This window comes from Leptonychotes weddellii, chromosome 16 (assembly GCF_054177405.1).
Source record: "Leptonychotes weddellii isolate Sample4059 chromosome 16, ASM5417740v2, whole genome shotgun sequence".
Classification (NCBI taxonomy): domain Eukaryota; kingdom Metazoa; phylum Chordata; class Mammalia; order Carnivora; family Phocidae; genus Leptonychotes; species Leptonychotes weddellii.
The window spans coordinates 39,387,557-39,403,352 of record NC_138384.1 but is presented as its reverse complement, the minus strand read 5'-3'; the positions used below and the strand labels follow the sequence as shown (position 1 = coordinate 39,403,352).

Genomic DNA, 15,796 nt, shown 5'->3' with positions numbered 1-15,796 from the left:
GGGGAGGGTTAGAGGGAGAAGCAGGCTCCTCGCCGAGCAGGGAGCCTGATGCGGGACTCGATCCCGAGACTCCAGGATCATGACCTGAGCCGAAGGCAGTCGCTTAACCAACTGAGCCACCCAGGCGCCCCAAGATTCTGTATTTTGAACTTTTAGTTTCTTCCTTAAAATACCAAGTTAATAGTGTATTTTGTTTTAGCTCAACTTTTTTACTTGATTTATCATTCTATTGCCTTTCTGTCAAAGTGGGGTGTTTTTTTTTTTTTGATGTTCAATAAAAGATAAGTGGTTACCGATGACTTCCCCATATTTTTCATATTAAAGAATGTTTTTATAATGCCATAAAGTAAAATCTTCGTAATGGTTTCCTACATTTGTTACATTCATTATAAAGACTGTGTTTATCAAAAATCCACTAATTACAATAAAGTATAAACTGAGTTTTTCCACATTATTTACATGAGTATAATTTCATGCTAATATAAATCACTGACATAAGTAAGAATTAAGATAAATAAAAATTTATTATATATTACATTCATGTGGCCTTTCTCCTGCTTGAATTCTCTGATGCGAATTATAAAATAAAGCAAAAGACCTTCCTATACTTGCTACATTCACAGAGTTCTCATCTAGTAATTATCTGATGTCCCATAAGAGATTACTTAGAAGCAAAGGATTGTCTATATTCATTACAGTACTAGAGATTTTCTTTCTCTAATATGAATTTTCTCATGTCGAGTAAGACACGAACCACGGATAAAGGTCTTCCCACACTCCTTACATTCATAGGGTTTCTCACCAGTGTGAATTATCTGATTATGAATAAGTTGTGCTCCTTGACCAAAAGATTTGCCACATTCCTTACATTCATAAAGTTTTTCACCAGTATGAATTCATTAATGGTGTGGAAGTTCTCTGTTATGACTAAAGGACTGTCTACATTCCTTACACTCAAAGAATTTTGCTCTGGAATGAATTTTTTGATGTCCGATAAGATTTGAATGATAACGGAAGGCTTTATTACAATTGTTACATTCATAGGATCTTTCTCCAGTGTGAATTCTCTGATATTGAATAAGGATTGAGTGGTGATGGAAGGCTTTCCCACATTCCCCACATTCATAGGGTCTTTTTCCACTGTGAACTCTCTGATGTCCCTTAAGAATTGAGCTGTTGCTAAAAGCCTTCCCACATTCTTTACATTCATAGTGTTTTTCTTTAGTATGTGTTTTTTCATGTCGAATGAGGGATGAGTGGTAACTGAAAGCTTTTCTACATTCTTTGCATTCATAGGGTTTCTCTCCAGTATGAATTATCTGGTGTAGAGTAAGGTGTGAGCCACGACTAAAAGCCTTTCCACATTCCTTACATTCATAGGGTCTTTCTCCAGTATGAATTCTCTGATGTCACATGAGATTTGAGGGGTGGTGGAAAGCTTTCCCACACTCATTACATTCATAGAGTTTTTCTCCATTATGAATTCTCTGATGTCCAGTAAGTTTTGAGCAACTGCTAAAAGCCTTTCCACAATCCTTACATTCATAGCATTTTTCTTTGGTGTGATTTCTCCCATGGTGAATTAGCAGTGAGTGGTAATTGAAGACTTTCCCACATTCTCTGCATTCATAGGGTTCTTGCCTAGTATGATATATCTGATGTAGACTATAGGATATTTGTTGACTGAGACTTTGCATATTTTCATGGGTGATTGTCACAACTTTAAGATATTCTTCTTGATTTCTCTGTTCTGTCTGAAAATGATGATTATACTTCCAATCATCTTGAAAAATGGAACATCCAAAGTCATGGATTGTAAGTCTTTCCATTTTCTTCCTTTGAGATAACTTCATTTCATAATTGTCATCCTTTGATGATAACTCCTTTGTTGCACATTGGGATTTCACATCTGAGAAGTGAGAGAGAAAGAAAACATGCATTTTTTCCAGTTCCTGGAAGAACAAAATTTCTGAAATAGGGATATTAGCACAAAACCTATAAGAAATTGATGGCTTGGAAAGATCTCAAATATAACCATGGAAGGTGAATGTGGACAAAGAAGGTGATTAAAGAAGCAGGTTAACTGTTTCTAAAATGTTGCTTCAGATCAGAATTACTGGGAAGATTGTTAAAAATACAAATGGTAGAAGTATCACTTCAAAGCAATTGAATCAAAATCTACAGGAACAGGCCTTGACTTTAAGAAAAATCTCTAATGATTCTGATGTAATCTGAAAGTGGAAAATCACTAAGGTTTTCCTTTGCACTTAGTATAACATTTGAATAACTTAACATTAACTCTAAGGTGATGTCATGAGCTGGCCCTAGCTAACATATTACTGAACCATGCTCTTCCCCAGTTCACTATGCTCTGTTCCAAAAGCAGATAAAAAACTTTTCTACATTAGCGTGATTTGCATTGCTGTTCTGGCGGGTACTGTCTTTGTATGGCTGGCCCCTTCTCATCCTTCTGCTCTCAGTGTAAATATAATTACAAATAACACTAAAAATCCCTCCTCTCAAACAGCGTCAGACAACACCAAATCTTATTCTAGTCCAGGATGACTAACCATAATCTTCACAATTTTTGCCTCATTTATTTTTCTCATTTTCTACACTAGGCTATAAGATTCCTATTGGAAGGCACCATGTTTGTTTCACTATTATTTAATCAGCTTTTTAGCACAATATCTACCATATATATATATATATAAAACAGGTGTTCAATAAGTAACTATTGAATGGTGAGGGTTAAGGAAAAGGAATTAGAATGGGGATATAGGAAAATATCAGGAAGTTAACAGGGAAAACAATTAAGCTCCATAATCATTATTTTAAAAGAATCTTTATGATGTTCTATGCATTGTAGCAAAATTATATAACTTAAGTTTCATATGATTATGAACATATAGATTTGCTGATGTGGGGAAACTAGAGGATACCCTCCAATGGGACAAAGGGTGTCTTGGTGGCTAGTGAGCCATAAATTCTGTAATAAAAAGAATGTTGGGTGTTAGTTGATGAAACAAGACGATGGCAATTCAAAGTGGAAAATATCCTGGGGAAAGTTCAAAGGGCTCAATGAGTCTGCTATGAGCAGATGACAAGGAGGTAGTTTTTATATCTAGAGTAGAGACTGTGTAAAATACCATTTATTTGCTTGGCATGTGAAGATGCTCACCAAGGATAAGAAACAAGTAGACTCACCGATGGCAATAGCCACTGACAGTCTGAAGTGAAAGCAACCTTCGGATAGCATGACAGAATAAAATGCAAAGTGGTGTAGAGGGAAGATCCAAGGAACTGTATCACAGAGACTGGATTTCAAGTCTCGGCTCTGCTAATTACAAGGATTGTGTCATTGGAAGAATTATTTACAATGTCTAAGTCCCACTTCCATATCTGTAAAATGATGGTAACACCTAACATAAGTTAATTGCTAAAATTAAGAGTAATTTAGGGTGAGATTGGGAAAACAATGGAAACTGTCTGAAGCTCGGTGATAGGTACATTATTATATTATTCTCTTTACTTTTGCAAATATTTGAAAATTTCTATAATAAAAAGAAGAGAATAATTTGGGTAAAGTCCCTAAAATGCTATTTTAATAAGTGTTAATTATAATAAAGAAAAAATATTTTCACAAAAATGATGAAATTGGATAAGGCAAACTATTTTGAAGACATCAAAGTAGTGCCAGGCTGAGAAGCATAGGCCAAAAGGTAAACATTATTCCAGCATCAGATCTTCTTCAACATTCAGAAAATCTTGCCTAGCTCTTTTTTTTTTTTTAAAGATTTTATTTATTTGAGAGAGAGAATGAGAGAGAGAGAGAGCACATGAGAGGGGGGAGAGTCAGAGGGAGAAGCAGACTCCCTGCCGAGCAGGGAGCCCGATGTGGGATTCGATCCCGGGACTCCAGGATCATGACCTGAGCTGAAGGCAGTCGCTCAACCATCTGAGCCACCCAGGCGCCCCTTGCCTAGCTCTTAAATAGGTCTTTGATTTTTTTCTCTTCTCTTGATGTCCACCGCCGATAATCCCAAGCATAAATGATTTCTCATATAGGGAGAAAATATTTGCAAACCATGTATCTGATAAGGGTTTAATATCCGAAACATATAAGGAACTCATACAACTCAACAGCAAAAAAATAGTGTGACTAAGAAATGGGAAAAGGACCTGAATAGACATTTTTTCCAAAGAAGACATACAAATGGCTGAGTCCATGAAAATGTACTCAACATCACTAATCATTAGGGACATGCAAATCAAAACCACAATGAGATATCACCTCATGCCTGACAGAATGGCTATTATCAAAATGACAGGAGATAACAAGTGCTGGCCAGGATGTGGAGAAAAGGGAACCCTTGTACAATGTTGGTGGGAATGTAAATTATTACAGCCACTGCAGAAAACAGTATTGAGGTTCCTCAAATAATTAAAAATTGAACTGCTATATGATCCAATCATCCTACTTCTGAGTATGTATCCAAAGGAAATGAAATCACTATCTTGAAGAGATATTTGTACCCCCATGTTCACTGTAGCATTAGTCACAATAGCCAAGACATGGAACAACTTATGTGTCCCGTGACACATGAATGGATAAAGAAAAGGTCGTGTTTATATTCAGCCATAAAAAAGAAGGAAATCCTGCCATTTGTGACAACATGGATGAACCTTAAGGGCATTATGCATAGTGAAATAAGTCATAAAGAGAAAGTGATCTCATTTATATGTGAAATCTAAAAAGCTGAACTCATACGAACAGAAAGTAGATTGGTGGATAGGGAATCTGGGTGGTTCAGTCAGTTAAGCGTCCACCTTCAGCTCAGGTCATGATCCCAGAGTCATGGGATGGAGTCCAGCATTGGGCTCCCTGCTCAGTGGGGAGACTGCTTCTCCCTCTTCCTCCACCCCTTCCCCCCACTTGTGTTCTCTCTTGCTCACTCTGCTCTCTCTCAAAAAAAAAAAAAAATCTTTAAAGAACATACAATTCAACACCAAAAATCCCCACAAACAATTCGATTAAAAAATGGAGAGAGGACCTAAATAGACATTTTTCCAAAGAAGACATATAGATAGCCAATCAATCAATCAATGCAATATCTGTTTTTACAAAGAAGAATGCATGTATATATACCTTTTGTAATTAAAAATAATTTTTAAAAATCAGAGAAGGGTATAATTAAGAAGAGAGTAACGGAGATCATGTTCTTTTCTAACAGTTTTATTGAGATACAAATCACACTCCATACAATTCACTCATTTAGAGAACATAATTCAGTGATTTTTAGTATATTTACACAGTTGTGCAACCATCACCACAGTCAAGTTTAGAACATTTTCATCATCTCAAAATCGAAAAGAAAGCTGTATCCTTCAGCAGTAACTTCCCATTGCCCCCAATCTCACCAGCCCTAGGCAACAACTAATCTACGTTGTATCTCTACAGATTTGCCTGTTCTGGACATTTTATATAAATGGAATCATACAATATATAGTCTTCTGTGTCTGGCTTCTTTCACTTAACATATATTTTCAAGGGTCATCCATACTGTGGTGTATATTAGTACTTCACTCCTTTCTAGTGACAAATAATATTACATTGTATGGCTATACCATATTTTATTTTTCTATTCATCAGCTAATGGACATTTGAGTTGTTTCTACTTTTTGGCTATTGTGAATAATGCTGCAATGAACAGTCATGTACAAGTTTTTCTGGGGACATTTGATTTTCTTGTGTAAATACCTAGGAGTATAATTGCTGGGTAAAATGGTAACTCTATGTTTAACCTTTTGAGAAACTGTCAAACAGAATAGCTGCCCCACCTTACATTCCCACCAGCAATGTATGAGGGTTCTAGCTTCTCCACATCCTTGCTAACAATTGCTATTATTTTTTTATCATAGCCATCTTAGTAGCTGTGAAGTGGTAAAGCTGTATTTTTAATAGCAAATTTTTAAAGATAATCTCCATATTTATCATTGGGATTTTGGTGAAGTACATGAAAAAATCCATATGACAGAATACTAAGTAACTAAAAATTGTGATCCAGATTACAAATAAGGAAAGTTATCCATGATACAGTGAAGTTTGCACGGTGCAATCCTGTGATTTTCTCTAGTTGATACAATTACAAGTTTGCATTTTCTTATATTTTACTAAATATTTATAAACCTTTTTTAAAGATTTATTTATTTATTTTGGGGGGGACAGGGAGGGAGAGAATCTCAAGCAGACTCTGTGCTGAGTGCAGAGCCCAACGTGGGGCTTGATCCCACGACCCTGAGATCATGACCTGAGCTGAAATCAAGAGTCCAACACTCAACTGATTGAGCCACCCAGGCAACCCAATATTTATAAACTTTTAAAGTAAAAAAGAATAATGCTATATAGTATTTCCAAACACAACAGGATTTACTTCTACCAAATTGCAAATTTTCTTTAAGCAAGAAAAATGTCACTTCTATTCCCTCTTTTCCTACATGCATAAAGTTTATAACATGACTGCTCAATATCATATTTATTTTTTATTTTTTTAAAGTTTTATTTATTTATTTGAGAGAATGAGAAATCATAAGCAGGGGGAAGGGGTAGAGGGAGAAGCAGACTCCCCACTGAGCAGGGAGTCCAATGTGGAACTCAATCCCAGGACCCAGAGATCAAGACCTGAACCAAAGGTAGACGCTTAACCAACTGAGCCACCCAGATGCCCTTCAATATCATATTTAAACAAATATATGCCTCATTTAACTTCACAATATATTATGACTAAAATATCTGAAACATGCCCCTAAGATCTCAGAAATGTATTTTTTTTAATAAAGAAAAACAATTTCTTCTCTATCCCTCATATTTCAAATGAAGAATAATTATTTGGTGCCTTTCGTTTGTAATCTCACTTCTGCCCAATGAACTTTTAAGGTCCTTGAAGATGACATGTCAAATGTCACAGCCTTTGGTGGCTTTTTATCCTCCTGTTTTCACAGATATGTGCCACTGCTGACCTTTTTGATAATTAGGACTTGGTTTTCTGGCCCTGCACTCTCCTAATCCTCAGCCTTCATATCTAAGTTCTTCTTTACCTCCTCTTCCTCAGCACATACAATGAGGCTTTACTTGCAATCTCTCTGACAGTCTCCTCACTCCCACATTCCACCTAGTGGCTCCACTTTGATAAATCCCATGGCTACATCTTTAAGCCTCACTTTCTTTTGATTTCTCTGTCTGTACCTTTTGGAAGTTATTTGTGGTTCCCCTATTATACAGTAAATTACTTAGGAACTTTTTTTTAATCATCTGGTAAAGTATTACGTACAAATTAGCAAACCAAATACTAATGAAAAGGAGGCTTGTGCAGGGGATATGTTTAAGGGGTAGATGAGAGGGACACCCTCCAACTTCTTAATCTAATTCTTTAAATGGCTTTCTCTGCATCTGACAAATTTTTGGCACTTTTTTTTTTAAAGATTTTATTTATTGATTTGAGACACAGAGATACAGAGAGAGAGAGAGAGCATGAGCAGGGGGAGAGGCAGAGGGAGAGGGAGAAGCAGACTCCCCACTGAGCCAGGAGACTGATGTGGGGCTCGATCCCATGACCTGAGCCGAAGGCAGACGCTTAACCATCTGAGCCACCCAGGCACCCCCAAATTTTTGGCACTTTAACTTCAAAAATAAGTAGGCTAGATTTCATCCTTTTTATGGCTGAGTAATATTCCACTGTTTATATATACCACATCTTTAACCATTCATCAGTTGATGGACATTTGGGCTCTTTCCATAATTTGGCTGTTGTAGTAATACTGCTATAAATATCAGGGTGCATGTATCCCTTAGAATTAGTATTTTTGTAAATACCCAGGAGTACAATTCCTGGATCATATGGTAGTTCTATTTTTAACTTTTTGAGGAGCCTCCATACTGTTTTCCAGAGTGGCTGTACCAGTTTGCATTGCCACCGACAGTGCAAGAAGCTTCCCCTTTTTCCATATCCTCACCAACACCTGTTGTTTCTTGTGTTGTTAGTTTTAGCCACTCCAACTCCTAATTATAGAGAACAAACTGATGGTTACCAGAGGGGAGGGGGGTGGAGGAGTGGGTTAAATAGGTGATGGGGACTAAAAGGTACACTTGTTGTGATGAGCACTGGGTATTGTATAGAAGTGTTGAATCACTAAATTGTACATCTCAAACTAACATTACACTGTATGTTAACTAACTGGAATTTATATCTCAGGCTGAATTCATGGGTGTTCAGAATGCTTTGATAGTTATCTAGCTAAATTCAAGGGACCAGATGAAATGAGGTCCCCTACTCTACCACCATCTTGCCTCCCTCCCAACTAACTGGAATTTAAATAAAAACTTAAAAAGATAAGTAGGCTAGCAAAAATAAATAAATGAGTTACATATATCATCAAATGATTTTCAACAAGGATGTCACAGCTACCCAACAGGGAAAGGACAGTCTCTTCAACAAATGGTGCTGGGAAAACTGGATATCCACATGCAAAAGAATGAAGTTGGATCCTTACCTTATACCATACACAAAAATGAACTAAGAATGGACTAAAGTCCTAAAGATAAAACCTGAAACTTAAAACTCCTAGAAGAAAGCATAGGGGGAAGGCTTCATGACATTACATTTGGCAATGATTTCCTGGATATGACACCAAAAGTAAAAACACAAAGATTGGACTACCTCAAACTTAAAAATATCACAACAAAGGAAACAGTCCAGAGAGTGAAAAGGCAATCTATGGGATGGGAGAAATATTTACTAACCATATACCGGTAAGGAGTCAATATCCAGAATACACAAAGAATCCCTACAACTCAACAACAATTAAAAAAAAAAACCCAACCTGATTTAAAAGTGGGCAAAGGACTTGAATAGACATTTCTCCAAAAAAGAAATACAAATGGCTAACAAGCACATGAAAAGGTATCACTAATCATCAGGGAAATGCAAAACAAAACCATAACAAGATATCAACCTCATACTCATTAGGATGACCACTATCAAAAAAAGAACAGAAAATAAAGAGTGTTGACAAGGATGTAGAGAAATTGAAACCCTCATGCACTGTGGGTGGGAATGTTAAATGGTGCAGCCACTATGGAAAACAATATAGAGGTTCCTCAAAATATTAAAATAGAGGTGCCATATGATCCAGCAATTCCACTTCTGGGTATATATCCAAAAGAACTGAAAACAGGATTTTGAAGAGATATTTGCACACCCATGTTCATTGCAACATTATTCACAATAGCCAAGAAGTAGAAGCAACCTAATGTCCTGACAATAGAATGGATAAAGAAAATATGGTATATACATACAATTGAATATTATTTGGCCTTAAAAAGGAAACCTGTCATATGCTACAACCTTCACATGGATGAACCTTGAGGACATTATGTGAAGTGAAATAACCCAGTCACAAAAAGACAAATAGTGCATGATTCCACTTATATGAGATATCTAAAGCAGTCAAACTCTTAGAAACAGAAAGTAAAATGGTTGACAGGTGATGAGGAGGGGAAAGGGAGTGATTGTTAATGAATATAGAGTTTCAATTTTGCAAGATGAAAAAATTCTATAGCTCTTATATGCATAATTAATTCTATACTGAACACTTAAAAATGGTTAAGACGGCAAATTGTTATGTATGTTGTTTTTTTCTACCACAATAATTTTTCTACCACAATAAAAATGAACATATTCTATAATCTGAGAAATTAAAAAATGAATAAATAAAACATTGAATCAAAGAGAAACTAGTAGGGGCACCTGGGTAGCTTAGTCAGTTAAGCATCTGACTTCAGCTCGGGTCATGACCTCAGGGTCCTGGGATTGAACCCCACATTGGGCTCCTGGCTCAGTGAGGAGTCTGCTTTGTCCCTCTCCCTCTCTCTCTCTGCTCCTCCCCCTGCTCATGCTCTTTCTGTTTCTTTCTTGAATAAGTAAAATCTTTTAAAAGAAGAGAGAGAAACTAGTAAAGAAATGGGGGCAGATTACTGGAAAGGAGCTAAAATAATATGAGTAATATTTAGAGAAAAGAATACATACATCAGAAGATGGAGAAACTATACAAGACCAAAAGAGAAAGAGGAACAGGGAAATAACTGGATCTTAATTATAGCCAGAACACTTGTCACTGGGGAAAAAAAGAGGACACCTCCCTCTTTGAAGAACATTCTGGACAGTCTTGCCTAAGGGCTATCATCTCACTGAGCAGGTGGTCTATTCCTGCAGCAGCTTCCCCCTCTCTAAGTTTCCCTCACCTACCTGGGTATAGGCTTTTTGGTGACTCTTTCTCAACAATCCAAGGCTCATTATCTTGTTCCAAAAAGGAAATCAAAGTTGGTTTAGGAAGAGAGAGTCCTGTTGACAACAACAAAAATGGAAATAGGACTTAGTTATGCCAAGGATATCCAAACTTCAGACCCAATTCCTTGGTAAAGAAGTGGAAAACTCAGAGAAATATGTCAAGATTGTCTAAAGAGTGGGGAAGATGAAGCTTTAGCCACAGTACAAAAGGACTGCCCATTTCCAATTCTACAAAGTTCAAATTGCTCTGTTCAGAAGCAGAAAGTCAGAATGGCATCCAGAAAATTTATAGCAGAGGATGGAGGCATTCTAGTTAGAAGAGATTTTTTCAGTATCAACTACTTTTATGTACTGTTGTGTAAATTCAAAAAAACTATCCTATATGCATATACAAAAGTTGTCTATACACAGGTCTGTATATAAAGTGGAATCTTAATTACTGGGGGAGGAGGGGAGAGCATCCTTACCCAATGAAACCAAGTGGCTGTAGTTCTCCAACATCACATCTCTGTACAAGTTCCTCTGCTTCAAGTCCAGAAATTCCCACTCCTCCTGTGAGAAGTCTACAGCCACATCCCTGAACATCACTGCTTGCTGAAAAAACAAAGTTATATATTACTTATGAAATTCATATATCTCTACTTCACTAAACCCCAAATCTGATGAGGGATGACTTCCTGGTTCCTTGAGGGAAGTGCTCCTATTAAAAGACTGAGCACAAGGTTTGCCGATTGATTCATTGAATGAGTATGTAAAGGTGTAAAAAGAAGAGAATGGTATGGAGCAAGGCTCTGGACTATGCGTCCCACCACTGTTGGAAGGGAGAAGCTTGGAACCAGGCTCCTGGATGGGGCTCAGTGTGAAAGAAAGTTTCAGGATAAGGAAATCTAATATAATGGCCTGGAAAGAAATTATTGTAATCCTGGAAACAGAGAGAAAACCCCAATAACCTCAGTCATACTCAGGATCATAAGCACTATTCATTTCTACTCTTTTCTTTCTTCTCTCTTCAGCTTTATTCCCTCTTCCCTTGGAGACAGGCTTAGTTCAGAGAAGACAAAACTAAGGAAGGAAAAGAAAAGGCAGTGAGAAATAAGACTTGCTAACGGGTCTCTGAATCATCAGGTTAAATATGACTCCCACTACTACAAGAGTATTGGCCTTACAATAATTCATTAAGCTATATGTTTACATTGTGCAGTTTCCTGCATCTGTTACATTTTACAATAAAAATTAAAAAAAAAAACAAAACTATCACTTTCACTCTCCTTCCTATTCCTACTCTCCTTGCCCATGCCATCTACTCACATACATAAACACAAAGGACATATGAGGGAATGTAGAACATAATGGCTGTCTCCTACACTAAGGACCAGTGTTATGCCCCTTGAATGAATGGCCTTCCAAACACACAGCAAAAAAAAAATTCATCATACAAAGAACTAGAAAAACTTCAACTTGTAAGGACAAAGACAACCAATAGATGCAAATGCTAAAATGACACAGATGGTTGAAATTATCACTGCCTTTAAAGAAGCTTTTATAACCGTGCTGTTGAACACTCTTGAAATGAAGAAATATAGAAGATCTCAGATTCTGGGAGATGGCAGAGTAGAAGAACGAGCAATCTGTCTCCTCATCTAGACAACAATTGTGCTGGCAGAATCTGATGTAACTTTTAGAACTCTGGAGTCAGGGGCACCTGGGTGGCTCAGCAGATTAAGCATCCTACTCTTGATTTTGGCTCAGGTCATGATCTCAGGGTCATGAGATTGAGCCCTGTTGATGTCAGTCTCCGTGCTGGGTGTGGAGCCTGATTAAGATTCTCTTCCTCGGGCGCCTGGGTGGCTCAGTTGGTTAAGCGACTGCCTTCGGCTCAGGTCATGATCCTGGAGTCCCTGGATCAAGTCCCGCATTGGGCTCCCTGCTCGGCAGGGAGTCTGCTTCTCCCTCTGACCCTCCCCCCTCTCATGTGCTTGCTCTCTCTCATTCTCTCTCTCTCAAATAAATAAATAAAGTCTTTAAAAAAAAAAAAAAAGATTCTCTTCCTCTCCCTCTGCACCGCCCCACCCCTACAATTGGGTGTGCGCTCTTTCTCTTAAAAACAAACAAACAAACAAACAAAAACTCTGGAGTCTATTGAAGGCTTGCAGAGAAAGGCTTGTATAATAAATTCTAGTCACTTTTGGTCAATTTCAGCTCTTAGCCAAGTAGCAATATCCAATGGCCATCCCCAGCCAAGTGGCAGGCACCTGTGCATGTGTTCCTGCAGCTGCTGGCACATAGCTTCCAGAAGCCAGGGTGAGAGAAAAGGACCCTGTCCTCCAGATTTGGGGGATCTCTGCTCTGACTGCAGATTGTTGCTTCTGATCAGAGAGATGCAGACAAAGAAGCAGGTTACTGTTGCTACAATTCCTTCTTTGTTGCAAGCCCTTCCCTCTCCAGCTAAAGTGACTTCCAGATTTAAAAGACCAGCTCTCCCTACATGTTTCATTTTTCCCCTTTTGTGAGGAGACATCAGAATCTATGACATTCAAGAACAACGGTATATCATGGGTTGGGAGAACAAATATTGTTAAAATGTCTATACCACCCAAAGCAATCTATAGATTTAATGCAATCCCTATCAAAATACCAACAGTATTCTTCCCAGAACCAGAACAAACACTCCTAAAATTTGTTAAATTAATCTTTGACAAAAGAGGAGAGAATATACAATGGGGAAAAGACAGTCTCTACAACAAATGGTGTTGGGAAAACTCAACAGCTACATGCAAAAGAATGAAACTGGACCACTTTCTTACTACATAAAAACAAACTCAAAATGAATTAAAGACCTAAATTTGAGATCTAAAACCATAAAAATCCTAGGAGAGACCACAGGCAGTAATTTCTCTGACATCAGCTGTAATAACATCTTTCCAGACAGGTCTCTTTTTTTTTTTTTTTAAAGATTTTATTTATTCATGAGAGACAGAGAGAGAGAGGCAGAGGGAGAAGCAGGCTCCCAAGGAGCAGGGAGCCCGATGTGGGACCCGATCCCAGGACCCTGGGATCATGACCTGAGCCGAAGGCAGACGCTTAACCATCTGAGCCACCCAGGCGCCCTCCAGACAGGTCTCTTGAGGCAGGAGAAATAAAAGCAAAAATAAACTATTGGGACTACATCAAAATAAAAAGCTTCTGCACAGCGAGGGAAACAATCAACAAAACTAAAAGGCAACCCAGGGAATGGGAGAAGATATTTGCAAATGACATATCTGATAAAGGGTTAGTATCCCATAAAATACATTATGATCACAATTCAACACAATTATTAGTTATGATAGTGCTTATCCACAAAAAGGAAAATGTCTCTTTTTTTTGCATTATTGAGAGGGGCAGGCAAGTAACAGAAGGTAAGTATATTGTAATCTCACCGTATTAAACTATAAAACCATGCAAGTAAAAATTTGGAAATACATTCTTGAAAATAATGAGTACTTCTGGATGATGAAATTATAGGTAATTTAAATCTGATTCTTTATAATCTCAAGTTCCTGATTGTTTTTCATTAAGTCTGTAATACTGTCATCAGAAAAACAGACTATAAAGTCATTTTTATTTCGTGAAAAAAAAAAATTAACCAGAGATAGGGTAGGAGCATCCTATATGGTAAGAAAATTATGAATAGGCTGTAAACACATGCCTGTGACAGGAATATGGGCCATTAAGAAAATCAATGTGACTGAAGCAAATACCACCGACATGTTTCAGAACATTAAAAAAATTACACAAACTCTGAAAACAATATGTATTAGTTGTAAAAAATTCTATTACATGGATATGGCCTGGATTAACTTAACCATATCCCCACTGCTGTTTTTGGATATTATCACCTTAAAGGTCATCCCAAGACTTTGATTTTAGGCCTGGTCTTTCACTGTAAAAAATGTTTTTATTACGGGGCGACTGGGTGGCTCAGTCGTTAAGTGTCTGCCTTTGGCTCAGGTCATGATCCCAGCGTCCTGGGATCGAGCCTCGGGCTCCCTGCTCCGCAGGAAGCCTGCTTCTCCCTCCCCCACTCCCTCTGCTTGTGTTCCCTCTGTCGCTGTGTCTCTCTCTGTCAAATAAATAAATAAAATCTTTAAAAAAATGTTTTTATTATTATTATTTTAGCATGAGGGTCATGTCCCCCCCCTCCTTGTGATTCTCAGGAAAGTATTGGGGTTGGGGGATGAAGCACAAAATCAAGTAGCTGCAGAAGTTGTACTTCACAGTTTGAAGGGGATTTTCATACCCTTGAAACTGCTCTAAGCTTAATAATTACTGCTCTAGATCACTTGAATACTGATCATCATCATCTTACTTGCAAGCACCATCATAACCTACTTCATATTTTCACTTCTCCTGATCTTTTTTTTTTAATATTTTATTTATTTATTTGTCAGAGAGAGAGAGAGAGACAGCACAAGCAGGGGGAGTGGCAGACAGAGGGAGAAGCAGGCTTCCCGCAGAGCAGGGAGCCCGATGTGGGGCTCTATCCTAGGAGTCTAGGATCGTGACCTGAGCCGAAGGCAGACGCTTAATGGGCTGAGCCACCCAGGCATCCCCACTTCTCCTGATCTAAAGCAAGAATCAAGTTGATATGGTCCAAGACAATACAGACTAGGCTGCCCAACCTCAAGCCAGAACTGGCTGCCGCTAAGAGTACTTGTTAAAATTTTCCGGCAAAAACGGTGCCCAAGCCCTCTCAGTCCCACTCCTCCCATCAAGAGAGGAGGGAGGTCAGAAGAGGCTGTCTCAGGGAAGGACTGGCCAGATGGGTCCTGAGTTATAGGGGTCTCCTGGGACAGAGTATTGGAGTCACAATGGCAGTCGAAGGCACTCCATAACCATACACGCAATGCCACGGTCACGGTAACAATCGCACACTCACCTCGCACACACACACGATATCTGTACTGTCATAGGCACCACCCACTAGCACACACGGTTTCTCGGAGATGAACCACACCAGGGATACACACAGTCATACAGCAGAGACACGGGCTCCCCGCACCTACACACACAGTCACACAACGTCACAATCATACACCCGCCACGGGGACATGATTGTCAAACGCAAGATCACAGGCGCCGCACACCGTCACACACTCACACCCACCCGCATCCACAACCTCTACCCCTCAGCCCGCTTCAGGCTCACGTTGCCTCACCTCGAGCCTCAAGAGCCCGCTTCCACAAGGGCTCAAGTTGCCTCATCTCGAGCCACTCCACGGTTAGCTCCAAACAAGCCGAGCTGAGCCACGCCTACCACAGTCTCCCCCGACTCTCGGCGGTCAGGTTAAAGTCCAGCTCGCGTGGGACCAAACTCAAAACTGTCGCAGTAAGTTGACTAGGGCCGCGGGACCTCTGGGAAATGTAGTCTGGAGCCAGACTGCGCGGAAAAAATGGCGCCGCCCGGGCGG

The 15,796-nt window shown here is 38.8% G+C and overlaps 1 protein-coding gene across 1 annotated transcript; it reads right to left on the bottom strand.

The window, feature by feature from the left end:
* Positions 1-505: 505 nt before the first annotated feature.
* LOC102749547 (uncharacterized) lies at positions 506-15,796 on the bottom strand. The gene is given in 5 exon segments (XM_031026107.2): positions 506-1,909; positions 10,305-10,400; positions 10,814-10,940; positions 11,297-11,408; positions 15,545-15,796. Coding segments are annotated over 4 exon segments (1,254 nt in total). The 5' UTR covers positions 11,318-11,408; positions 15,545-15,796; the 3' UTR covers positions 506-899.